The sequence below is a fragment of the Mizuhopecten yessoensis genome, unplaced genomic scaffold (assembly GCF_002113885.1).
Source record: "Mizuhopecten yessoensis strain PY_sf001 unplaced genomic scaffold, ASM211388v2 scaffold716183, whole genome shotgun sequence".
NCBI classification, from domain to species: domain Eukaryota; kingdom Metazoa; phylum Mollusca; class Bivalvia; order Pectinida; family Pectinidae; genus Mizuhopecten; species Mizuhopecten yessoensis.
In genome coordinates, this window is record NW_018479989.1 from 97,631 (window position 1) to 121,827 (window position 24,197).

General features: G+C 37.4%; 1 protein-coding gene across 7 annotated transcripts in view; it reads left to right on the top strand.

Moving 5' to 3' along the window:
* Positions 1–24,197, top strand: part of LOC110441987 (papilin-like) — a 220,687-nt gene that overhangs the window by 72,273 nt on the left and 124,217 nt on the right. The window contains exon 1 of one of the 7 annotated variants that reach the window (XM_021485328.1): positions 2,758–2,779. The exons of the other annotated variants lie outside the window; for them this stretch is intronic. Within the exon in view, the coding sequence (XP_021341003.1) occupies positions 2,773–2,779 (7 nt within the window). The 5' untranslated portion in view covers positions 2,758–2,772. Of the gene's footprint in view, positions 1–2,757; positions 2,780–24,197 lie in introns of those variants that run through there. 7 annotated transcript variants of the gene reach the window in all.

Below are 24,197 nucleotides of genomic sequence, written 5' to 3' on the forward strand. Positions count from 1 at the left end.
TTGATGACATGACAAGTATTGTATTTCACTTAGTTTACATGCTGATTTCCACATCACATCTAAACAATAAAATAAAGCTACCAGTACCTATGATATAACTCAGGTGACCGCTAAGGCCCTTGGGCCTCTTGTTTATAAAATCACTATGTAACTGTTTACTATGTTACTGATATTTCTTCTTTAGAACATGACAAGAGGTGTCGGTACACAAAGTCTGACCCTATAAAGGTGAGACGATGACTCATCTTACTTGAAATCCTCACATTCTGTATAGTGTTTCTAACTCTCACTATCATCTTCTCTGGTTCACTGTCTCATGCTCAAGCCATATTGACTTAATGTTGTTCACAAAGTACAGAATGTTCTACTAGATCTTCATCACTTTCGTTAAGTCAATGTTCTACTAGATCTTCATCACTTTCATTAAGTCAATGTTCTACTAGATCTTCATCACTTTCATTAAGTCAATGTTCTACTAGATCTTCATCACTTTCATTAAGTCCATGTTCTACTAGATCTTCATCACTTTCATTAAGTCCATGTTCTACTAGATCTTCATCACTTTCATTAAGTCAATGTTCTACTAGATCTTCATCACTTTCATTAAGTCCATGTTCTACTAGATCTTCATCACTTTCATTAAGTCAATGTTCTACTAGATCTTCATCACTTTCATTAAGTCAATGTTCTACTAGATCTTTATCACTTTCATTAAGTCAATGTTCTACTAGATCTTTATCACTTTCATTAAGTCCATGTTCTACTAGATCTTCATCACTTTCATGAAGTCAATGTTCTACTAGATCTTTATCACTTTCATGAAGTCCATGTTCTACTAGATCTTCATCACTTTCATTAAGTCAATGTTCTACTAGATCTTTATCACTTACATTAAGTCCATGTTCTACTAGATCTTTATCACTTTCATTAAGTCCATGTTCTACTAGATCTTCATCACTTTCATTTAGTCAATGTTCTCCTAGATCTTAATCACTTTCATTAAGTCAATTATGTTCTACTACATCTTCATCACTTTCATTTAGTCAATGTTCTACTAGATCTTAATCACTTTCATTAAGTCAATGTTCTACTAGACTTTCATCACTTTCATTAAGTCAATATTCTACTAGATCTTCATCACTTTCATTAAGTCCATGTTTTACTCAAAAGTGAACTCACCCGTACCTACACTGGATACATAGCAGACAGTCATAGCAGAAAGTTACACATAGTTCATATCAATTTATCATTGACTTTGTAAGCCACTTTGATGTTTTACCGGTCTGGTTTAAGATTAAGATTGTAGGTCTAACAAACTTTACATGTCAGAGACGACACACTCTCCTATTTATCCAGGTACCTGATGCGCTGCATAAGAACATCTGTCTACACACAGATCACGACTCGGTGTAGAAAGTTGGATCAGTGTGCTTTCTTTAAATCAGGTTAGAAAGATTACCCTCCTAATTTCTAAGGTGGAAAACAGAAAAAAAAACGTCATTTTTCGTGACAACCTGCAATATCTATTTGCAGTTAAAAAAAACATCCAGCAATTTGAGTTTGTTCTGTATGCTAAGAGTTTGTATCAAAAAGCTTGTGAGTGAATGCTTTCCTTTTTGTGCATTTAGGCATGAAAGTGTGTAATTCGGAATCATAAATTTCCTTCACTATCCCGCTTCTATAGTCACGGATCAAGCAGTAAGATGGTGAATGAAGCTCAAACTTGCCGATTTTTTAGCCTGTGTGTGTTTTTTGGTTTTTATTCTCTGTATACAGGATTAGGCGAAGCATAAAACTTGATGTAACATCATTTCTTATAGGGTTTAATTTTATGTGGAGAAAAAATGGAATATGAATGCAATACATAATTATTTGTGTTTGATAGAGGCTTACGAGATTTTAAATACCTTAGGGTATCTGTCACTGGAGGATTTTCTTTAAGTGAGTATATCCGACGATTTATCCAGTCCCTTTAAGAGAACTTTAAGTAAATTACATTAACTTAAATTTAACGGCTGTGTAACGTCCCTCAGTTTAGGTGATCATGGCTTATAGATGTGTATGTACCGGAGGGGGGACTGATCAAGGCTTATAGATGTGTATGTACTGGAGGGTGTACTGATCATGGCTTGTAGATGTGTATGTACCGGGGGGGGTACTGATCAAGGCTTATAGATGTGTATGTACGGGAGGGTGTACTGATCAAGGCTTATAGATGTGTATGTACGGGAGGGTGTACCGATCAAGGCTTATAGATGTGTATGTACCGGAGGGGGGACTGATCAAGGCTTATAGATGTGTATGTACTGGAGGGTGTACTGATCAAGGCTTATAGATGTGTATGTACCGGAGGGTGTACTGATCAAGGCTTATAGATGTGTATGTACTGGAGGGTGTACTGATCATGGCTTGTAGATGTGTATGTACCGGAGGGGGTACTGATCAAGGCTTATAGATGTGTATGTACCGGAGGGTGTACTGATGTAGTCTGTCAGTTTTCTAATATTTCTGGGGTAATCATAGGGAGCGTTACATCATAACATCTCCATGCTGCTGTGAATCTACATTTCTTGGTCCATTGAACTTTTCCGATTCCCATGTGAAATTCTGATGTCCTACAGAGACTGACGAGACAGGATTGACCTTGATCAGGCGAGCAATCCTCTCAGTGGTTCATGTCAACAGCTGGCACACAAACAAAAGTGAGGATGCATTTCTTAGGTGTGATCAGAATGAAAAATTCAGGAGGATGCTTCAACCATTAAAGAGCCCATGATAGGTAGATATTTACCTCCCAAAGGGGTTAGGTAACCCTTGTAAATGGAACTTCTCATTCTTTGATATGATGTTTTTTGTGAACCTCATGTTTTGTTTGTTATAATGATATTTAAGATAATGGGTTATAGTAACAAGTTAAACTAGCATTACCATTGTCGCTGTTATGAAATGATATTTAAGCCCTTTTCAGAAGAATTATTCAAAAAAATCACACATGTTGTGATGTGTGTTACAGAATTATATTTGGTCAGAATTTGAATGTTCGTGAAACAAGTAAAAGATCAGAAAAACAGCAGGGGTCAAACTCAAGACCTTTGCATTGCAAAGCCTACATGTTACCAGTGCTGCCCTTGGTACAAGTGGCCAATTTATGGGTCACAAAGCCCACACATTACCAGTGCTGCCCTCGGTACAAGTGGCCAATTTATGGGTCACAAAGCCTACACGTTACCAGTGCTGCCCTTGGTACAAGTGGCCAATTTATGGGTCACAAAGTCTATAAAAACAATGGACACTGAACGATACACAACTTGAAAGTTACTCTAAAACAGTAAAACTCCTTTTGGTTGCTTCATCTATATAGAAGGGAGACTACTCCAAGTAAAATCTTTGAGTGGAACTCTTTTTTTGTGTGATTATAACTGATAGTTCTAACCTTAATGTTAGCCAGTATTTCAAAATTTTACTCATTAGAAAAACAATGTTGATAAAATAAAGCATTGCTAAGCAATACTTGTTTAAACTCCTTCTGATCAGTATTGAAGTCAAGGGATGATTTGATAGGGTCACTTCATTCTTAATGCAAACCTCTTCAGTTAGAAATCATTGTATGAACTTTGAGTAGATTAAGCTCAAGGGAACCCAACTTATTGTGTAGAAACCAAGGTTGAAGGTGATTCCAATATCCCCTCCAGTCTTGATTGTGTAGAAACAATTAGTTATGTATCGATGTAATCAGAAATTTGGAGAGATTGGACACTTTTAGTGACCCCTAATAACCTTGCGGGAGACAATGCTTGACTTGTAGGTGGCCTAGTTTATAAATGGGTGAGGAGGGGGCTAGTTATAGGAGGGTCACTGTACATTCTTATACTACTGAGGTATAGATTTTATCAAATCAATCTTGTGTGACAGAAATGGTGTTGATATATATACATATTTAACCTATATTGTGTCTAAATAGAGTCGTTTGTCATTGGTTACAATGACCATTTTAAATGTAAACTGAAACTGTGATAACAGAGATCAGATATTGATAATAATCTAGTGAAAGTCCCACTTGGAGTGAAGGCTTGTTAACAGTATGGTACCACAACCAGCGTGGTTAATTCACCTACAACCATCGTGGCTAATTCACCTCTTATCTGTCACTGGATAAAGACAAAAGAACAACTGGGGTGAAAGTTTCTTTCAACAAAAATGTGATGTTTTATTCCTATTTAGGACCAATCTATCAGAATTTATTTGACACAAATGTGTCTGTCTTCAGCATGTGTTCAGATAAACAAAGAGATAGGATTACTTGTGTTGTCTCTTGTGTGTTAAATTTTGTTCACTCTCGCTTTTTGAAAATAAATATGTAAAAGCTGTAATGAAGCATGATTTTTTGCACAAAAGACATCTCCCAATGGTGACAGACATGTCAAAAACTGGTTTTTAATTAGCAAACTACCAAATTTGTGACTGGTATGTGTACGAGCAGGCCATTGACCTGTCACCCTTCACACATGGATATAAAGTGCTGGTTCATCCCATTCATATTTACGACCATAATTGTCAGCTATTTAGCATTTATTTCTGCCTATAGCTTGTGGATCGTCCTAACACCAGTTTTCTCGGCTGTCTCCATATTTAAGGAATTTCTAAATATTACAAAAAACACTACATCGAATGTGTTTAACTTGAGGTTTATTTCTACCTAGCTGGTGTATTGTCCTGACACCAGTTTTCTAAGCTGTTTCGATAAGAAGTAATTTCTAAATCTTACAAAAAAAAATAGTTCAATTTTTTTCAACTTGAGAGTAAAATGTGAAGTTAGGAAATTTCTAGCATTATTTTGCTGATGTCATATTGTTGTAACATAAAGGAAATACCTAACATGTCAGTGATAGGTTTATTTTGTGTAAAGCCAGATTAAAGTCATACTGTATTTTAAGTGTAAACCTGTACAACTGAAACATTTTCTTCACTCTTTTGATACGTATGTACTGTTTATAGTTAAGGAGAAGGCTTTTATAGGCTTACCTGTTCCCCAATTCTTTTTTTCATGTAAGATCTATACAATAAAATATTCTGAAATAAAAAACAACTTGATGTTTTCATTCATTAATAATTAAGCACAAACACCTTGAAAGCTCCTGGGCTGTTTTTTCTCCAGTCATTGCTTCTTTAAGACAAACTCCAGATATTTTCCATTAATTACCTATTTATGACAAACATAATAACAGGCCAACAAACAAATATTCTATCCCCTTCATTGATGTGTGAAGTATCGCTTACTTTGCTAGTATTTTTAATTTGACATCTCGGAGATATATTTATATTTATACTTATGTTAGCTGACAGTAAAAAGGACATTATACCTTACTGTGTGGCAGGATAAGAACAAAGGGAAGTGATTAATCTCTAACTACGACTTCATCGCTCTGTGTATGAGAGATTGATTGCACTTTTAGAGTTAAACAAGATTGATTTAAGTGGCTGATATTGTTATTTATCATTTGGAAAATCAAGAAAACTTAACAAAATTTCTTCAGGAAATAACTGCATAGTTGTATTTGTATATTATTGTGGAAATACTATCTATACTGCACTGTTTACAGACGGTACAGGTTATGACTGACTGGTGCAGGTTTTTTTTATGTGTAAATAAGTGAATTATCATTTAACTGTGTAATGAATCCCAGTGGGATGATTTAGACATCATTTGTGAGCCCATACTTATATTGCTATCGGCCCCAGAGTTGTAGGCTGTTAGACCTTTGAGGCTTGGAGACTTGGAGTCAGCCTCTCGGGGTATTCTGGGGAACTCCATTAAAACGCCTCTTATGTCATTAAACCAGTTGGTGTATTCATTATTAGTTCAAATTGTACAGCCTTCAATTAAATCAACTTTACATGATGATAGGATTGCTGTATCTGACAGACCCGTCTGTCCTCAGAATACAATGTCAGTATGTGTAACCAGTATAAGACATGGGGTGACAGTAGGGGGGGNTCTTGCGCTTTGAGTTTGGTGTTAGTTTAAATTGAACGAATCACAGAAAATGTCATTACCTGAAGTGTGTATGTATTGGAATCCTAATCTAATATGTATTATAGTACTATCAAGTGATTTAATGTTTGGAAACTGGATTTATCTTCATGTTCTTGGTTGGAAATGAGCTTCAGTATCTATTAAAGAAAATATTGAATTTGTAACTGTGTATGTGAAGTGTCTGTAAGCTAGAAAACAGGAGTTGTAGCTGTTTAAGGAGACAGATGTTATAGGTGATGGCGAGGTGTTACTGTACAGTTAACGTTATAGGTGATGGCGAGGTGCTACTACTGTAAGGTTAAGTGACTTGGTAATGGGGATGTATTGAAGTGTTTGATTACGTTACAAGTGTGTCTATCAAACAGATCAAGATCATGTAAAACACCTACGGCGAGTGTTAATCGGGTCTGATTCTCGACATTCCGGCCGTAACCCGCTGATTGTTTCTGCTTCTGAAATCATACATACCAAGGATTACTGTGGCATTTCTACCGCTTAAGGTTACTCATTTCTTACTTATCATCTTCAAAAAATGTATCTTGGGCCAAAATATTTATATAGTTTTTAAGTTGCAAGTTGATCCTATAATACCTTAAAGAACATACATGTATTAATGTATTTAAACTTTAAAAAATAATACATAAAAGCTTGGTAACAGGAGTTACATTTGCAATAAAGTATCATTAAGTTATATATATATTACTTAGTGATAAGCCCATAACTGGCATTAAGCCCACCCCTGTACAAAACAGCTTTTATAAACAAGGGTCATTTCTAGAAGAGTGGATAAAGATTCAAATTAAGGAAAAGACCTGTACCCATTATACTCGTTTTGTGAAGGACATGAACAACTCTTGTCAAGATGTAGGAGATTAAAATGAGGTACCATACTGTACAGGAGTTTTTGATGAATTCAGCTTCACCACATAAAACTCAGATGGATTGGAGTGATTCTGAGAATTCTTTTTATCATATCTGTTGTCAACCAAAGGATTTTTTTATTAGACATTTGTAAATAATTTAAGTGCAACAGGAATTCAAGGGAAACATCACTAGTCTGCCTTTGCTTTGAGTTAGTGAGTGTCATATAGACTATAGTAAAATGTAACATCTCTTGATTCATATGGCATCTTCTTTCCCCCCATTGTATTCTGAGGGTCCCCTTTTTCTGTGTTCATAATTATTCCTATAATAATCCACCTCCCTTGATGTATCACTAAACCCAAGGTTCCTAATTGCCTAAGTCACAGGTTCTGGCCATTCTCCTTGAAAATGACAGCTAAGGGCTTCTACCATTATGATATGTACCGATCTGCTGCTCTTTCTGAATGCTGGCTTGTATCTCCACTGTCCCTTGAAAAGGAATATTTCGGTGCTTAGGTTGTATCTTCACCACTGTAAGTTTGTGGTGATTAATTAATCGGCCAGCATCTTACACCAATGCCAGCTCAATAAGTTCCCCTACTACTTGTAACTTCCAATTGGACAGGTCATCACTCATTCCTGGGAATTAGTCAGGAACTTGACAGTTTTGGAATTAAAGGTCAACATTCTGTGGGTTGGGTTATTGAGCTGGACATTAATGGAACAGGAGTATGTTGGTGGAGAGTCCCGTAAACCTATAGATGATATAAGGCTAATATTAACAAACACACATTAGGAGATCACAGGCATGAAACATGTTTACATGTACTTTAAACAAGGGTCAATATCATCTGGTATTTCTGGTTAGATATTAACATAAACTACCTTTTTCTTAAAGGTGAAACGTATGTGTTTTAGTGCTATTGACATTAACTTAAGGCCATGCAAGAAAATAAGGATAAAACTAGAAATTGTAAATTTTGTTTGGAAAACAAAAAGTAGGTAACTTTGATGTTTTGTGTCTGTAGAAAAGATTTGCTGCCAAAAGTTGTCTGGTAACTAATGTTACCACTCCCTTTTCTTAATTTCACCACTGGAAAAAAAACTGAGCTGAAGTTTAGAATTGCCTATATCTAAAGTAAGCTGATGTATGGATTGGTTTGGATGTTATACTGGTTTGGGAGATGATTTCACTCTGATAACTGGATGTATCTGGCCAGGATCTGACCTCATAAATCCCCTGGTATGATGTAGTGAGATCTCTATATACAGATAACGTGGGTAGGTCCCACACCAGTAGCACCAGGGATGGTGCCATTCTGTACAGGGTCCGGCCTTCTGTACAGGGTCTGGCCTTCTGTACAGGGTCCGGCCTTCTGTACAGGGTCTGGCCTTCTGTACAGGGTCCGGCCTTACAGCCACAGTTCTTCACACCTCATTCCAGGTCTATAACTTGACAAGGCAATAGAAGTTGGTACTACCTTTATTTGCTGACAACTTTTTTTGTGTAGAGAATTATTGATTGACTTTTGATATCAAATTTATCAAGACAGACGTTTCATTTAAAATGTAAGGAAGCTGAACAAAGATTTTTTTCCCTGACTTTACTGATCATTCCATAAGGAAAATGTGTAAACAGTTTTTTATGAACTTTCATTCCTACAACTCCAAAATAAATGCTGATAGATGGTGCAGCACCTGGACATAGGCAGTAGATGGTGCCACATTTACATACACTGAAGGTAGATGGTGCAGCACCTGAACATAGGCAGTAGATGGTGCCACACCTATAGACACTGACAGTAGATGGTGCAGCACCTGGACATAGGCAGTAGATGGTGCCACAACTACAGACACTGAAGGTAGAAGGTGCAGCACCTGAACATAGGCAGTAGACAGTGCCACACCTACAGACACTGAAGGTAGATGGTGCAGCACCTGAACATAGGCAGTAGATGGTGCCACACCTATAGACACTGACAGTGGATGGTGCAGCACCTGAACATAGGCAGTAGATGGTGCCACACCTACAGACACTGAAGGTAGATGGTGCCACATTTACAGACACTGACGGTAGATGGTGCAGCACCTGGACATAGGCAGTAGATGGTGGCACACCTACAGACACTGAAGGTAGATGGTGCAGCACCTGGACATAGGCAGTAGATGGTGCCACACCTACAGACACTGACAGTAGATGGGGCAGCACCTGGACATAGGCAGTAGATGGTGCCACATTAACAGAGACTGACGGTAGATGGTGCAGCACCTGGACATAGGCAGTAGATGGTGCCACACCTACAGACACTGACAGTAGATGGTGCAGCACCTGGACAACTTATGGTGCTGCCATTATCTCGTTAGCACTAGACATGTTAACATTGTACCAGACACACTAAAGACGGATGAGCTCTGTTCTCTATCTATATAACTGAAAGCTGTGAGACTGATTTACAAACTGTCTCAGGTTTCTTTGTACATCTTTCTGTTGATCAGATACAAGCAATAACCTCTGTTTTAAGTTTTGTTAGTCTACTTTATTATCTGTGTTATACATACATGTTAATAAGAAAGCTATCACCGTCACTCAACCAAAGGTATGGTGAAAATAGGAAATATGTCTAGATCTAAAACATGTGGAGAGAATATTTTGGAGAATTTCTGTTCTGTGTCGCTCTAAACACCACAGAGAGACCGAAACAAATTCAACATTGTATCTGTTACACAGTGGAATTTTTCAGCATGTTTTTTACAGGTCTTGCCGTCCATACTTGTGGTCTGAGGAGAATGCATGTTGTGCTTATTTTACTGTATAACTGTATTGCTTTACAGACTGGTGGTGTCATCTGAAACAAATTAGCCCCATTTTTGAGCTGGTATTGGCACCCAAGGAGCCAAGGGCGGCTCAAGGTTACTGATCACCACCGACCCAGATGGCATATGTGGCATAGGGGTCATAACTACTTTTTTTTCATACAGAATGTTTTAACCAAAATATGTTCTCATAGGTTTGAGGTTGTCAAGTGATGTGGTTGGAATCTGAACTTCATACTGGGTTTCTAATTTGTTGAAATTCTTTTCCGCTTTTACAAATCCTAAAACTGTAATTGCCATATCATATTGGCAACCCTTGTCCAACCCGCACTGCTGCATCCATCATATCTGTATCTGGTCTGGCCTTATTTGCCTCATGCTTTGAGTCTACAGTATACATCTATGTTGTTTTTAGTCTACATAATATTTACTGCTGCAAATCACCAAGAGGACTTGTCCATATAATATATCGCCATAAAGACCTGTCGAAACCAACAAATTGCAAATCACCAAGAGGACTTGTCAAATCCTTAACATTACAAATTGCCAAGAGAATTTGTCAGAACCAACAAACACAATATCACCAGAACTTGTCAGAACCAACAAACACAATATCACCAGTACTTGTCATAACCAACAAACATGACACATCACCAGTACTTGTCAGAACCAACAAACACAATATCACCAGTACTTGTCAGAACCAACAAACACAATATCACCAGTACTTGTCAGAACCAACAAACACAATATCACCAGTACTTGTCAGAACCAACAAACACAATATCACCAGTACTTGTCAGAACCAACAAACACAATATCACCAGTACTTGTCAGAACCAACAAACACAATATCACCAGTACTTGTCAGAACCAACAAACACAATATCACCAGTACTTGTCATAACCAACAAACATGACACATCACCAGTACTTGTCAGAACCAACAAACACAATATCACCAGAACTTGTCAGAACCAACAAACACAATATCACCAGTACTTGTCAGAACCAACAAACACAATATCACCAGTACTTGTCAGAACCAACAAACACAATATCACCAGTACTTGTCAGAACCAACAAACACAATATCACCAGTACTTGTCAGAACCAACAAACACAATATCACCAGTACTTGTCAGAACCAACAAACACAATATCACCAGTACTTGTCAGAACCAACAAACATGACACATCACCAAGAATATACTTGAAAAAGTCTATGCTTCATTGAAGCAGATGTTACCCCCAATTAAATTTGCACCATTCTGGGATCTGTTTCTGATCCTTGTAGAATTTAGTGGTAATTAATGGGCTTGCCCAGATGGCTGTAGCATTCCTGGGAGTTGTGTGTCGTGTGTGTTACACCATCAGGGGCGATTCTGTGTCTCTATGTGTTGGGTTGCCTTTGACAGGTATGACAAGTTTTGTACCTCTGCCAGCCTCTCTAATTGATTTCATTTTTCATGGCAGTAGCGCCGGTTGATTAATGTGATGTATTGTTTTTATTTTACTTCCTGACTCTGTAAATGTATGCTGTATATTTCTTACCCAGATCCCCCCTACTCTGAGACACATGTTTATCGTCCTCCAAGACTTGTTATTGTGTTTTTATTGTATTTCTCTGTTTCCGTACCTTGGCCTCCCTCCATCGCCGTTATAGAAGGTTGATCTATTTCAGGGTTGGGTATTCTGCAGCGTTATTATCAATTATTGTGGAGCATGATTTGTCCTAAGTTACCTTTCTGTGACTGTTTTTAGATGTGTTGTTTATACTGTTTACCTGATGATTATTGTTTATTGTTGATGACTCCTAACAAATGGCACATATCATCACGTGTCATTTCATGCACCCTTACAGTACAATGGCCTCTTCCTCATCGACATTGTAGAACTTTATACTATGAAAATACAAAAACCAAATTTTGTATATCAACACTAATGTAACTGTTTTTGAAAGACTAAACATCTTCCTGGCAAGTATCAGAAACAAATCATACAAGTTGATCAAATTTCAAAATGTATACTTCCTTGATATGCAACCACTACAAATTAGACATAGACTTTCTGTCTGTCATAAGGGGCCGCACTAGAGGTGGAGGTGCACTATAGTTATCACAGTTGTCTCTCTATCTATCTGTCAACAATTTTGTAGACAGATCTTTTTGAAATTTGACATGGTGATAAACTGTGATATGTAGGTCAGGCACATGGCAGGGCCTTTACTGACCTGGTAATCAGTCTGATATCTTCTGTTAATCTGGTAATCAGTCTGATATCTCCTGTTAATCTGGTAATCAGTCTGATATCTCCTGTTAACCTGGTAATCAGTCTGATATCTCATGTTAATCTGGTAATCAGTCTAATATCTCCTGTTAACCTGGTAATCAGTCTGATATATCCTGTTTACCTGGTTTAATGAGTTTGATTTCTCTATTGACCTGGTAAAATCAGTCTGATGTCTCTGTTAATCTGGTTAAATCAGTCTGATATCTCCTGTTAACCTAAATATAATACATTGGTTAAATCAATTTTCTATGTAGTTTTTTGATATCTTTAAAAAATTGTCCATTGTGAGTGGCAGACACAGCTTTTCAATGTGAATGAAAAATGGTGAGGATTGGGGCAGCCCTATCTGTAGGACATGAATGAAAACATCCACTGTAGAACAACTTTGTTGTAAGGTATGTACGTGTGACTGTATACATGTATTCCTGATTAAAACTATAGGTCTGGGTAGACAGATAGTAGATCTACATGTAGGTTAGTCTGACCTGGCTAGACAGATAGTAGATCTACATGTAGGTTAGTCTGACCTGGCTAGACAGATAGTAGATCTACATGTAGGTTAGTCTGACCTGGCTAGACAGATAGTAGATCTACATGTAGGTTAGTCTGTGATCATTTTTATGTTTGGTTAAATTTTACAGATGTTCTCTTTTCCTAGAGATATGTTAATGTTTATTTACAAAATCTGTAATATTTGAAAGAGTCATAAGTATACTCAGTTCTAAGTATCAAATTACCATAAAACCTTAACTACACACTTTACAATTGTAAGCTAGACCTTGGGCCATGCCAAAAAAATCATAAACGACTGTATCAGATAAAATGGTAAGTTTTAATTATACAATCCTTGGCCAGTATCTCAAATTATACTCACAGTTCATAACCAATAAGGATAGATTTGATTTAATAGATGTTATTGTCATTGGATATTATCTTTGAGGTTGAAGTAGAAAATTGTACTCAGTTACCTCACAACATTATTAAGTTGTATTACTCAGTGTGTCATGTTAGACTTAAACCATTTAACATGTTAGTGTGCCATGTTAGACTTAAACCATTTAACATGTTAGTGTGCCATGTTAGACTTAAACCATTTAACATGTTAGTGTGTCGTGTAAGACTTAACCTTGTAACAGGTTAGTGTGCCATGTTAGACTTAAACCATTTAACATGTTAGTATGTCGTGTAAGACTTAAACCATGTAACATGTTAGTGTGTCGTGTTAGACTTAAACCATTTAACATGTTAGTGTGCCATGTAAGACTTAAACCATTTAACATGTTATTGTGCCATGTAAGACTTAAACCATGTAACAGGTTAGTGTGCCATGTTAGACTTAAACCATTTAACATGTTAGTGTGCCATGTAAGACTTAAACCATTTAACATGTTATTGTTCCATGTAAGACTTAAACCATGTAACAGGTTAGTGTGCCATGTTAGACTTAAACCATGTCACAGGTTAGTGTGACATGTTAGACTTAACCTTGTAACAGGTAAGTGTGACATGTTAGACTTAAACCCTGTAACAGGTAAGGGTGGCATGTTAGACTTAACCTTGTAACAGGTAAGTGTGTCATGTTAGACTTAAACCATGTAACAGGTTAGTCTGACATGTTAGGCTTAAACCATGTAACAGGTTAGTGTGTCGTGTTAGACTTAACCTTGTAACAGGTTAGTGTGCCATGTTAGACTTAAACCATGTAACAGGTTAGTGTGTCGTGTTAGACTTAACCTTGTAACAGGTTAGTGTGCCATGTTAGACTTAAACCAATTAACATGTTAGTGTGTCGTGTAAGACTTAACCTTGTAACAGGTTAGTGTGTCATGTTAGACTTAAACCCTGTAACAGGTTAGTGTGACATGCTAGACTTAAACCCTGTAACAGGTTAGTGTGTCATGTTAGACTTAAACCATGTAACAGGTTAGTGTGTCATGTTAGACTTAACCTTGTAACAGGTTAGTGTGTCATGTTAGACTTAAACCATGTAACAGGTTAGTGTGTCGTGTTAGACTTAACCTTGTAACAGGGTAGTGTGTCATGTTAGACTTAAACCATGTAACAGGTTAGTCTGACATGTTAGGCTTAAACCATGTAACAGGTTAGTGTGACATGTTAGACTTCACCTTGTAACAGGTAAGTGTGACATGTTAGACTTAACCTGGTTTTTGTTGTGTTAGACTTTAGTTAGTGTGCCATGTTAGACTTAAACCATTTAACAGGTTAGTGTGTCGTGTTAGACTTAACCATTTAACAGGTTAGTGTGTCGTGTAAGACTTAACCTTGTAACAGGTTAGTGTGCCATGTTAGACTTAAACCAATTAACATGTTAGTGTGTCGTGTAAGACTTAACCTTGTAACAGGTTAGTGTGCCATGTTAGACTTAAACCAATTAACATGTTAGTGTGTCGTGTAAGACTTAACCTTGTAACAGGTTAGTGTGTCATGTTAGACTTAAACCCTGTAACAGGTTAGTGTGACATGCTAGACTTAAACCCTGTAACAGGTTAGTGTGTCATGTTAGACTTAAACCCTGTAACAGGTTAGTGTGACATGCTAGACTTAAACCCTGTAACAGGTTAGTGTGTCATGTTAGACTTAAACCATGTAACAGGTTAGTGTGTCGTGTTAGACTTAAACCATGTAACAGGTTAGTGTGACATGCTAGACTTAACCATGTAACAGGTTAGTGTGTCATGTTAGACTTAACCTTGTAACAGGTAAGTGTGACATGTTAGACTTAACCTGGTTTTTGTTGTGTTAGACTTTACTTTGTTATAAGGTAATAGAGCATGCTTGACGCTTGACTTAATCTTGTTGTCAATCTAATTTTCCCTTCCCACCCACACTGTTAATTGACTGGCTATAAGAATATCATGTCTCAAGTCATGTCCTTTTCTCGTTTTACAATGATTTTAATGTGTGAAAACTGTCATCGTGAATTGATGTGAATGTTTTTCCAATTGTGAATGCATCACAACTCATTTTGATGTTCAAAGGTATCATTACTTAAACCTAATTTCTTACCCCAGGTATTTTTCAACGATGATATATTTCATCCTATCATGTACTCTGTCATCCCACTTCATAAGATTGTGATTTCTTATGATATCTCAGGCTGTTTGGCAAATTGAGCGTTTCCAATTTTATGTCTGAAAAGCCATACTTTCATATAAACTTCTGTAATCATCAATTACTTTAGTAGGCTTTCTTTTGAGAAATGCTTAATAATCACCCGAGAATTTATTGTCAAAAAACATCAAAAGCTTGGAAATTTGAAATTAAACAAAATGAAAATCCAGTTCAAGCCATCACATTAATAAAGTATTGCTGTAGATTTACCGGTAGAGAGTAATAGTATTGTCAATTGTTTAGGATGTTTGAATCTGAGTGAGGGCACATTCTCCAAAACAAGCTTACTGGAACATTTCATTATCAAATCAGAGTTTGGATGGAAACTTAGGGTAGTCGGTTTGGATAGAAACCTACAATAGAGGATTTGGATAAAAACCTACAGTAGACCAGGGTTTGGACAGAACCCTACAGTAGTGGGTTTGGACAGAATCCTACAGTAGAGGGTTTGGACAGAACCGTACAGTAGTGGGTTTGGACAGAATCCTACAGTAGTGGGTTTGGACAGAATCCTACAGTAGTGGGTTTGGACAGAATCCTACAGTAGTGGGTTTGGACAGAATCCTACAGTGGAGGGTTTGGACAGAATCCTACAGTGGAGATTTTGGATAGAAACTTAAGGTAGAGGGTTTGGACAGAACCCTACAGTGGAGATTTTGGATAGAAACTTAAGGTAGAGGGTTTGGATATACACCTACACTTGAGTGTTTGATGGAACCCTACAGTGGAGAGTTTGGATATAAACCTACAGTAGAGGGTTTGGACAGAACCCTACAATGGAGATTTGGTATAGAAGTTAACTTAAGGTAGAGGGTTTGGATAGACACCTACACTAGAGGATTTGGACAGAATGCTACAGTGGAGATTTTGTATAGAAACTTAACGTAGAGGGTTTGGATAGAAACCTACACTAGAGGGTTTGGACAGAATGCTACAGTGGAGATTTTGTATAGAAACTTAAGGTAGAGAGTTTGGATAGAAACCTACACTAGAGGGTTTGGACAGAACCCTTAAGTAGTGGGTCTGTGTCTAGGTAGTAGGGAATTTCAATCTGAATATTAAATATCGACATACTCCTGTTGGTAATAGTAAACTAAACCTAAATGAGGGGAGATATTGGCAGTACAATAACTTGTTCATTTCTTGATCCATACACATATGAATATGTTTTAATGAGAAACATCAGACCTGTCTACCCACTTAAGTTTTTTCAGTTGCCATTGGTTGATTCCTAAGTGGTTGCTAGGGAACATATGTAAATGACTATCCTATGTAGTTAACATGTTGGTGTAATGGTAATGTACAGGTTGATTTGTCGGCTAATTGTTGATTAGATATGGTTACTACTTAGTATTTATCCATTATGACTGCTCCTAGACATTCCAATTATCACATAGCTTCCAATGGTATGATATTCAATGGTTGTGTGGTACCAAGTGGCAGGTCTGGTAGGCAGGTGGAGACAGCACTGGCTTGTTGTTGCCTTCTAGTGGGTGATATGTGCATCTACCCCTCAATTACAGAACTGTCACATGATCTGTGCATCTAAACCTCAATTACAGCACTGTCACATGATCTGTACATCTGCACCTCAATTACTGCATTGTCACATGATCTGTACATCTAGGCCTCAATTACAACATTGTCACATGATCTGTCCATCTGCACCTTCATTAAAGCACTGTCACATGATCTGTACATCTACATCTCAATTACTGCACTGTCACATGATCTGTACATCTGCACCTCCATTAAAGCACTCTCACTTGATCTGTACATCTACATCTCAATTACAGCATTGTCACATGATCTGAACATCTTCACCTTACTTACAGTATTGTCACATGATCTGTTTATTTTCACCTTGATTACAGCATTGCACATGATGTGTACATCTACACCTTAATTACAGCATTGTCACATGATCTGTACATCTACATCTCAATTACAGCTTTGTCACATGATCTGGACATCTGCGCCTCAATTACTGCATTGTCACATGATCTGTACATCTAGGCCTCAATTACAGCTTAGTCACATGATCTGTCCATCTGCATCTCAATTACAGCATTGTCACATGATCTGTACATCTGCACCTTAATTACTGCATTGTCACATGATCTGTACATCAAGGCCTCAATTACAGCATTGTCACATGTCTACACCTTAATTACAGCATTGGCACATGATCTGTACATCTACATCTCAATTACAGCATTGTCACATGATTGGTACATCTACATCTCAATTACAGCATTGTCACATGATCTGTACATCTCTGCCTCAATTACAGCATTGTCACATGATCTGTACATCTACACCTCAATTACTGCACTGTCACATGATCTGTACATCTGCACTTCCATTACAGCACTGTCACATGATCTGTACATCTACATCTCAATTACAGCATTGTCACATGATCTAAACATCTACACCTTAATTACAGCATTGTCTCATTTTCACCTTAATTACAGCATTGTCACATAATCTGTTCATTTTCACCTTAGTTACAGCATTGTCACATGATGTGTATATCTACACCTCAATTACAGCATTGTCACATGATCTGTGCATTATGCCTCAATTACAGCATTGTCACATGATCTCAACATCTACATCTCAATTACAGCATTGTCACATGATCTGTACATCTACGCCTCAATTACAGCATTGTCATATGATCTGAACATCTACACCTTAATTACAGCATTGTCACATGATCAGTTTATTTTCACCTTAATTACAGCATTGTCACATGATCTGTTAATTTTCACCTTAATTACAGCATTGCCACATGATCTGTACATCTACACCCCAATTACAGCACTGTTACATGATCTGTATATGTACACTTCCATATCAGCATGTTGACATGAGGATCTGTATATTGAGACATTATCAGTAAAATGCTGTACATCGAAGATTAGAAAATAGTTAAACACAACTTAAAGACCAATGTCTAAATGTTCATTGCTTTTAATGTTTATTTTTTTCTTGATTTAAAGTAAAAGACAGAAAAGAAATGTAGATGTTATCATGTCACCGATACACTATACAAACTAATCACTGCTGTGGTAAATATATCCGGGCTCAAAAATCCCTAATCATTCCTCTCCATCAAATGAAGATTGGTTTGAATTATTAACCTTCAGCTTGATTTCTTATCAGTAGTTTTGTTCCATCAATCAGGTTAAGCAGCACAGTGCAGTGTTTGCTTTGTTAGACTATTGGGAGAAAGGTGGGTGTACATGTAGAGTATAGGTTACAGACACAAATATCTGTTCTTACCTCAGCAGAAAGGTTTACGTAGGTAAACTGAGATACTGTTTTTTTTAACAAAGTGATAAATTGTGCCCATTTAAAGAAGTTAGATGATGTGCAATCTAGCTGTTGGCATACTCCCAATATAAAACTACTGGTAGGGTTTGTTTGTTGTCATTAGTTACACATACTATTATAAGGATCAGATTGATATTGTAACTGATTATCATTGGTGGTTTCCCGAGATTAACCTTTTTCGTTTGATTGAAATAAGCAATAGAAGTCTCTATTGTACTGTTGATGATTGCTTTTTTGAACATTTGTGTTTAAGTCATCATGATGTACAAAAATACTGAAATGGTCCATGATAGATAAGGAAAGAAATACTGTGATATAAACATTAATACCTGAATGACAAGCCACATCCAAAATAAATATTACTATCTCTGGCTTCTGAGTATCACATGTCAACAAACATGTCAGATATCTAGGTGGCATGTTATCAAACAAATCAGATATCTGACAGTGGCCTGTCATCAAACATACAAGATATCTAGGTGGCATGTTATCAAACAAATCAGATATCTGACAATGATAAGTCATCAAACATACAAGATATCTGACGATGGCATGTCATCTTACATATCAGATATCTGACAGTGGCATGTCATCAAACATACAAGATATCTGACGGTGGCATGTCATCAAACATACCAGATATATGACGGTGGCATGTCATCTTACATATCAGATATCTGACAGTGGCATGGCATCAAACATACAAGATATCTGACGGTGGCATGTCATCAAGCATACGAGATATCTGACAGTGGCATGTCATCAAACATACCAGATATATAATGGTAGCATGTCATCAAACATACCAGATATCTAATGGTGGCATGTCATCAAACATACAAGATATCTGACAGTGACATGTCATCAAACATACCATATATCTGATGGTAGCATGTTATCAAACATATCAGATATCTGACAGTGGCATGTCATCAAACATACAAGATATCTGACAGTGGCATGTCATAAAACATGAAAGATATCTGATGGTGGCATGTCATCAAACATATGTTACAAGATATCTGACGGTGGCAGGTCATCAAACAAAAAAAATATATCTGACAATGGTAAGTCATCTGACATATCAGATATCTGACAATGGCATGTCATCAAACATACAAGATATCTGACAGTGGCATGTCATAAAACATGAAAGATATCTGATGGTGGCATGTCATCAAACAAAAAAATATATCTGACAGTGGCATGTCATCTGACATACAAGATATCTGACATTTACATTTCCTCCAAAATGCATCTTATTTGCAATTCATTTTTTTCTTGAATGTAAAATAGACATTAAGAAATGCAAGGATCAAGTTTAAAGTAAGTTAAGTACCTGATGGTAGCATGTCATCAAACATACCATATATCTAATGGTAGCATGTCATCAAACATACCATATATTTAATGGTGGCATGTCATCAAACATACCAGATATCTGACAGTGGCATGTCATCAAACATATCATATATCTGACGGCGGTAAGTCATCAAACATACAAGATATCTGATGGTGGCATGTCATCAAACATACCAGATATCTGATGATGGCATGTCATCAAACATATCATATATCTGACGGTGGTAAGTCATCAAACATACAAGATATCTGATGGTGGCATGTCATCAAACATACAAGATATCTGACGGTGGCAGGTCATCAAACAAAAAAGATATCTGATGATAGCATGTCATCAAACATACAAGATATCTGACGGTGGCATGTCATCAAACATACAAGAAATCTGACGGTGGCAGGTCATCAAACAAGAAAGATATCTGACAATGGTAAGTCATCTGACATATCAGATATCTGACGGTGGCCTGTCATCAAACATATCAGATATCTGACGTTGGTAAGTCATCAAACATACAAGATATCTGATGGTAGCATGTCATCAAACATACCAGATATCTGACAGTGGCATGTCATCAAACATACAAGATATCTGACGGTGGCATGTCATCAAACATACAAGATTTCTGATGATAGCATGTCATCAAACATACCAGATATCTGATGGTGGCATGTCATCAAACATACAAGATATCTGATGGTGGCATGTCATCAAACATACAAGATATCTGATGGTGGCATGTCATCAAACATACAAGATATCTGATGGTGGCATGTCATCAAACATACAAGATATCTGATGGTGGCATGTCATCAAACATACAAGATATCTGATGGTGGCATGTCATCAAACATACAAGATATCTGATGGTGGCATGTCATCAAACATACAAGATATCTGACGGTGGCATGTCATCAAACATACAAGATTTCTGATGATAGCATGTCATCAAACATACCAGATATCTGATGGTGGCATGTCATCAAACATACAAGATATCTGATGGTGGCATGTCATCAAACATATCAGATATCTGATGGTGGCATGTCATCAAACATACAAGATATCTGACAGTGGCATGTCATCAAACATACAAGATATCTGATGGTGGCATGTCATCAAACAAAAAATATAACCGACAGTGGCATGTCATCAAACAAAAAAGATATATGACATTTACTTTTCCTCCAAAATGCATCTTATTTGCAATTCATTTTTTTCTTGAATGTAAAATAGACATTAAGAAATGCAAGGATCAAGTTTAAAGTAAGTTAAGTACCAGACAGTATGTGTTGTGTGGAGGACACCATTCAAGGTGGTTAGGTGACTAGGCAGCCCAGCTAAATGTCTGACTTCTAACCTTATACCTAAAGGTACTGTACATCAAGGCTATAGGTGATACTGAGACAGGTATGATATTACAGGTGTAAGTGGGACAGGTATAATATTACAGGTGTAATAGAGAGAGGTACTATAGGTGCTATACTGAAGTAAGTCAACCATAGTACATGGGCAGTAAGGCGATACTAACCTTCCCACTAGATGTTTCATATTTTTGTTGCATTTTATTTTGTATATTTTCTGTCATTGACTGATAATCATCATAATTATTTATAAAGGGTGTCATGTTTTATGTGTAGTAGCGTTGTATGAAGGTACTGGTATAATTATGTAGTTAGACCAGGGATTGTGTCATTATAAACGTGAACTTGGTCTCTATCTTTTTTGATATTCTGTGCAGTCTTCACCACTCAGACAAATTATAGAGGTTTCATGTTGTACCCTGGAATATATCTAGTAATTACCGAGGTAGGTATATAGCTAACAGTTTTAACCTGCTTACAGTATGACTGGCAGCTACCCTGGGATGTATGAAGGAATCAATGCAATTCATGCTTGGTTTGTTTGCGTTTTACGTCCTATTAACGGCTATGGTCATTTAAGGACGTGCCAGGTTTTGGTGGTGGAGGAAAGCCAGAGTTCCCGGAGAAAAAATCACCAACTTACGGCCAGTACCTGGCGACTGCCCCATGTAGGTCACGAACCCGCGACCCATTAGTGAAGGGCTAGTGGTAGCAGAATGTCAGACCTCCTAACCACTTGGCCAAGATCAGACAATAATCTACAAACCAAGTACAAGTCAGTCACATACAATGTGTTCACATACAATGTGTGCATGGAGTTTACTAAATTTCTATGAATGAAAGTTTGAAGATTTATTAAGTTTTAAAATCTTAGTTTAATTTAGAGTTACTAATTGTTCTGTACTAGAAAATGGATGTGACAAACTCCTGTGAACAGGTAGTTCTAGTTAAAGGAGGCCTAGCTAGTTGTTATAGAGTCCTGGGTTCAATTCTACGATTGGCCTGTTACAAATCATTATCTAATCCTGTTATGTTTGGCATCCAATAAAACATAAGCAGGAACTCCTCATAAGTTTGGGTGAGACCGTTGCCACCATTACGAGATGGAAGTACACCTTGTAGGTTGCTCTGTTGCATATTTCCATCTTTTGCTTTAGTGACAGTGGCTAGAACCAAGCATGTGTGTACAAAAGTGCAGAGTAACTGTGATGGTAGTGGAATTTGATCAGTATACCCATTATAAAACTCAGGCCTATAAATGGTCATTATTTGCATTCCATTCAGGAAACAGGACCTTCAAAGAAAGTTCATGGACTTAGAAGTCATATTTTAAATCAGCATTCAATTAAATTTGAAAAGATTCTCTGTTAGAAAGATGAGATATTTGTCAAAAGAATAATTTGGAGGATAGGACAGATATGTCTACAACAATATCCTGTGTCCATGTTTATTCATTGCTAACTGTGGGTCACTGGTCAGATGTCTGTAACCGAGGCGTAACAACACACAGGTATGACAGTTATGGACCCGCTGCTGGTACAATAGCCAAAGGCAAACGCTTTGATGACAAACAAGATATAAAACTATTATAAAACATTTTCATAAAAAAGAAATCTACAGTACTTGACTTTTTTTTATCTTGCCTGGGAATATATGACTGGTTTTCAGTTATGATGGGTGTTTTTTTTGCATATTTATCAGTCATAGTTCAGATTTTATCAGTGAGAGACTTTCCTTATTAAAATACTGGTATTGTGATTTGGGGTCCTTTGTTAGTGGTGAATACTCTATGAAAGGTTAATGCTATGTGGGTAGGGGACCAGGTTGAAAAAAAACTTCTGTTGTATTGAGAGAGAAAGAACCTGGTTATAATTTAGTTTCTTTACATTGATTATTACGCCATTTTAATCCCATATGCATTATGGTATATAAGGCATGTACCTTTTCATACAATTATGGGAAGCAGTTCTAGCCAGGCAAACTAGGTTTCCAAATTGTGTACCGAAAGATACTCCTTACACTGTTCTTAAATTGCTTCAGTTACATCCTTCATCTCTCCATGAAACAGCAGGTGTATCAACTGTCTTACCTGGGATAGGACAGTCTGTGTACAGGTGTATCAACTGTCTTACCTGGGCTAGGACAGTCCATGTACAGGTGTATCAACTGTCTTACCTGGGCTAGGACGGTCCGTGTACAGGTGTTTCAACTGTCTTACCTGGGCTAGGACAGTTTGTGTACAGGTGTATCAACTATCTTACCTGGGATAGGACAGTCTGTGTACAGGTGTATCAACTGTCTTACCTGGGCTAGGACAGTCTGTGTACAGGTGTATCAACTGTCTAACCTGGGCTAGGACAGTTTGTGTACAGGTGTATCAACTATCTTACCTGGGATAGGACAGTCCGTGTACAGGTGTATCAACTGTCTTACCTGGGCTAGGACAGTCCATGTACAGGTGTATCAACTGTCTTACCTGGGATAGGACAGTCTGTGTACAGGTGTATCAACTGTCTTACCTGGGATAGGACACTCTGTACAGGTGTATCAATTCTCTTACCTGGGCTAGGACAGTCCGTGTACAGGTGTTTCAACTGTCTTACCTGGGATAGGACGGTCTGTGTACAGGTGTATCAACTGTCTTACCTGGGATAGGACAGTCCGGGTACAGGTGTATCAACTGTCTTACCTGGGATAGGACAGTCTGTGTACAGGTGTATCAACTGTCTTACCTGGGATAGGACAGTCTGTGTACAGGTGTATCAACTGTCTTACCTGGGATAGGACAGTCTGTGTACAGGTGTATCAACTGTCTTACCTGGGATAGGACAGTCTGTGTACAGGTGTATCAACTGTCTTACCTGGGATAGGACAGTCTGTGTACAGGTGTATCAACTGTCTTACCTGGGATAGGACAGTCTGTGTACAGGTGTATCAACTGTCTTACCTGGGATAGGACAGTCTGTGTACAGGTGTATCAACTGTCTTACCTGGG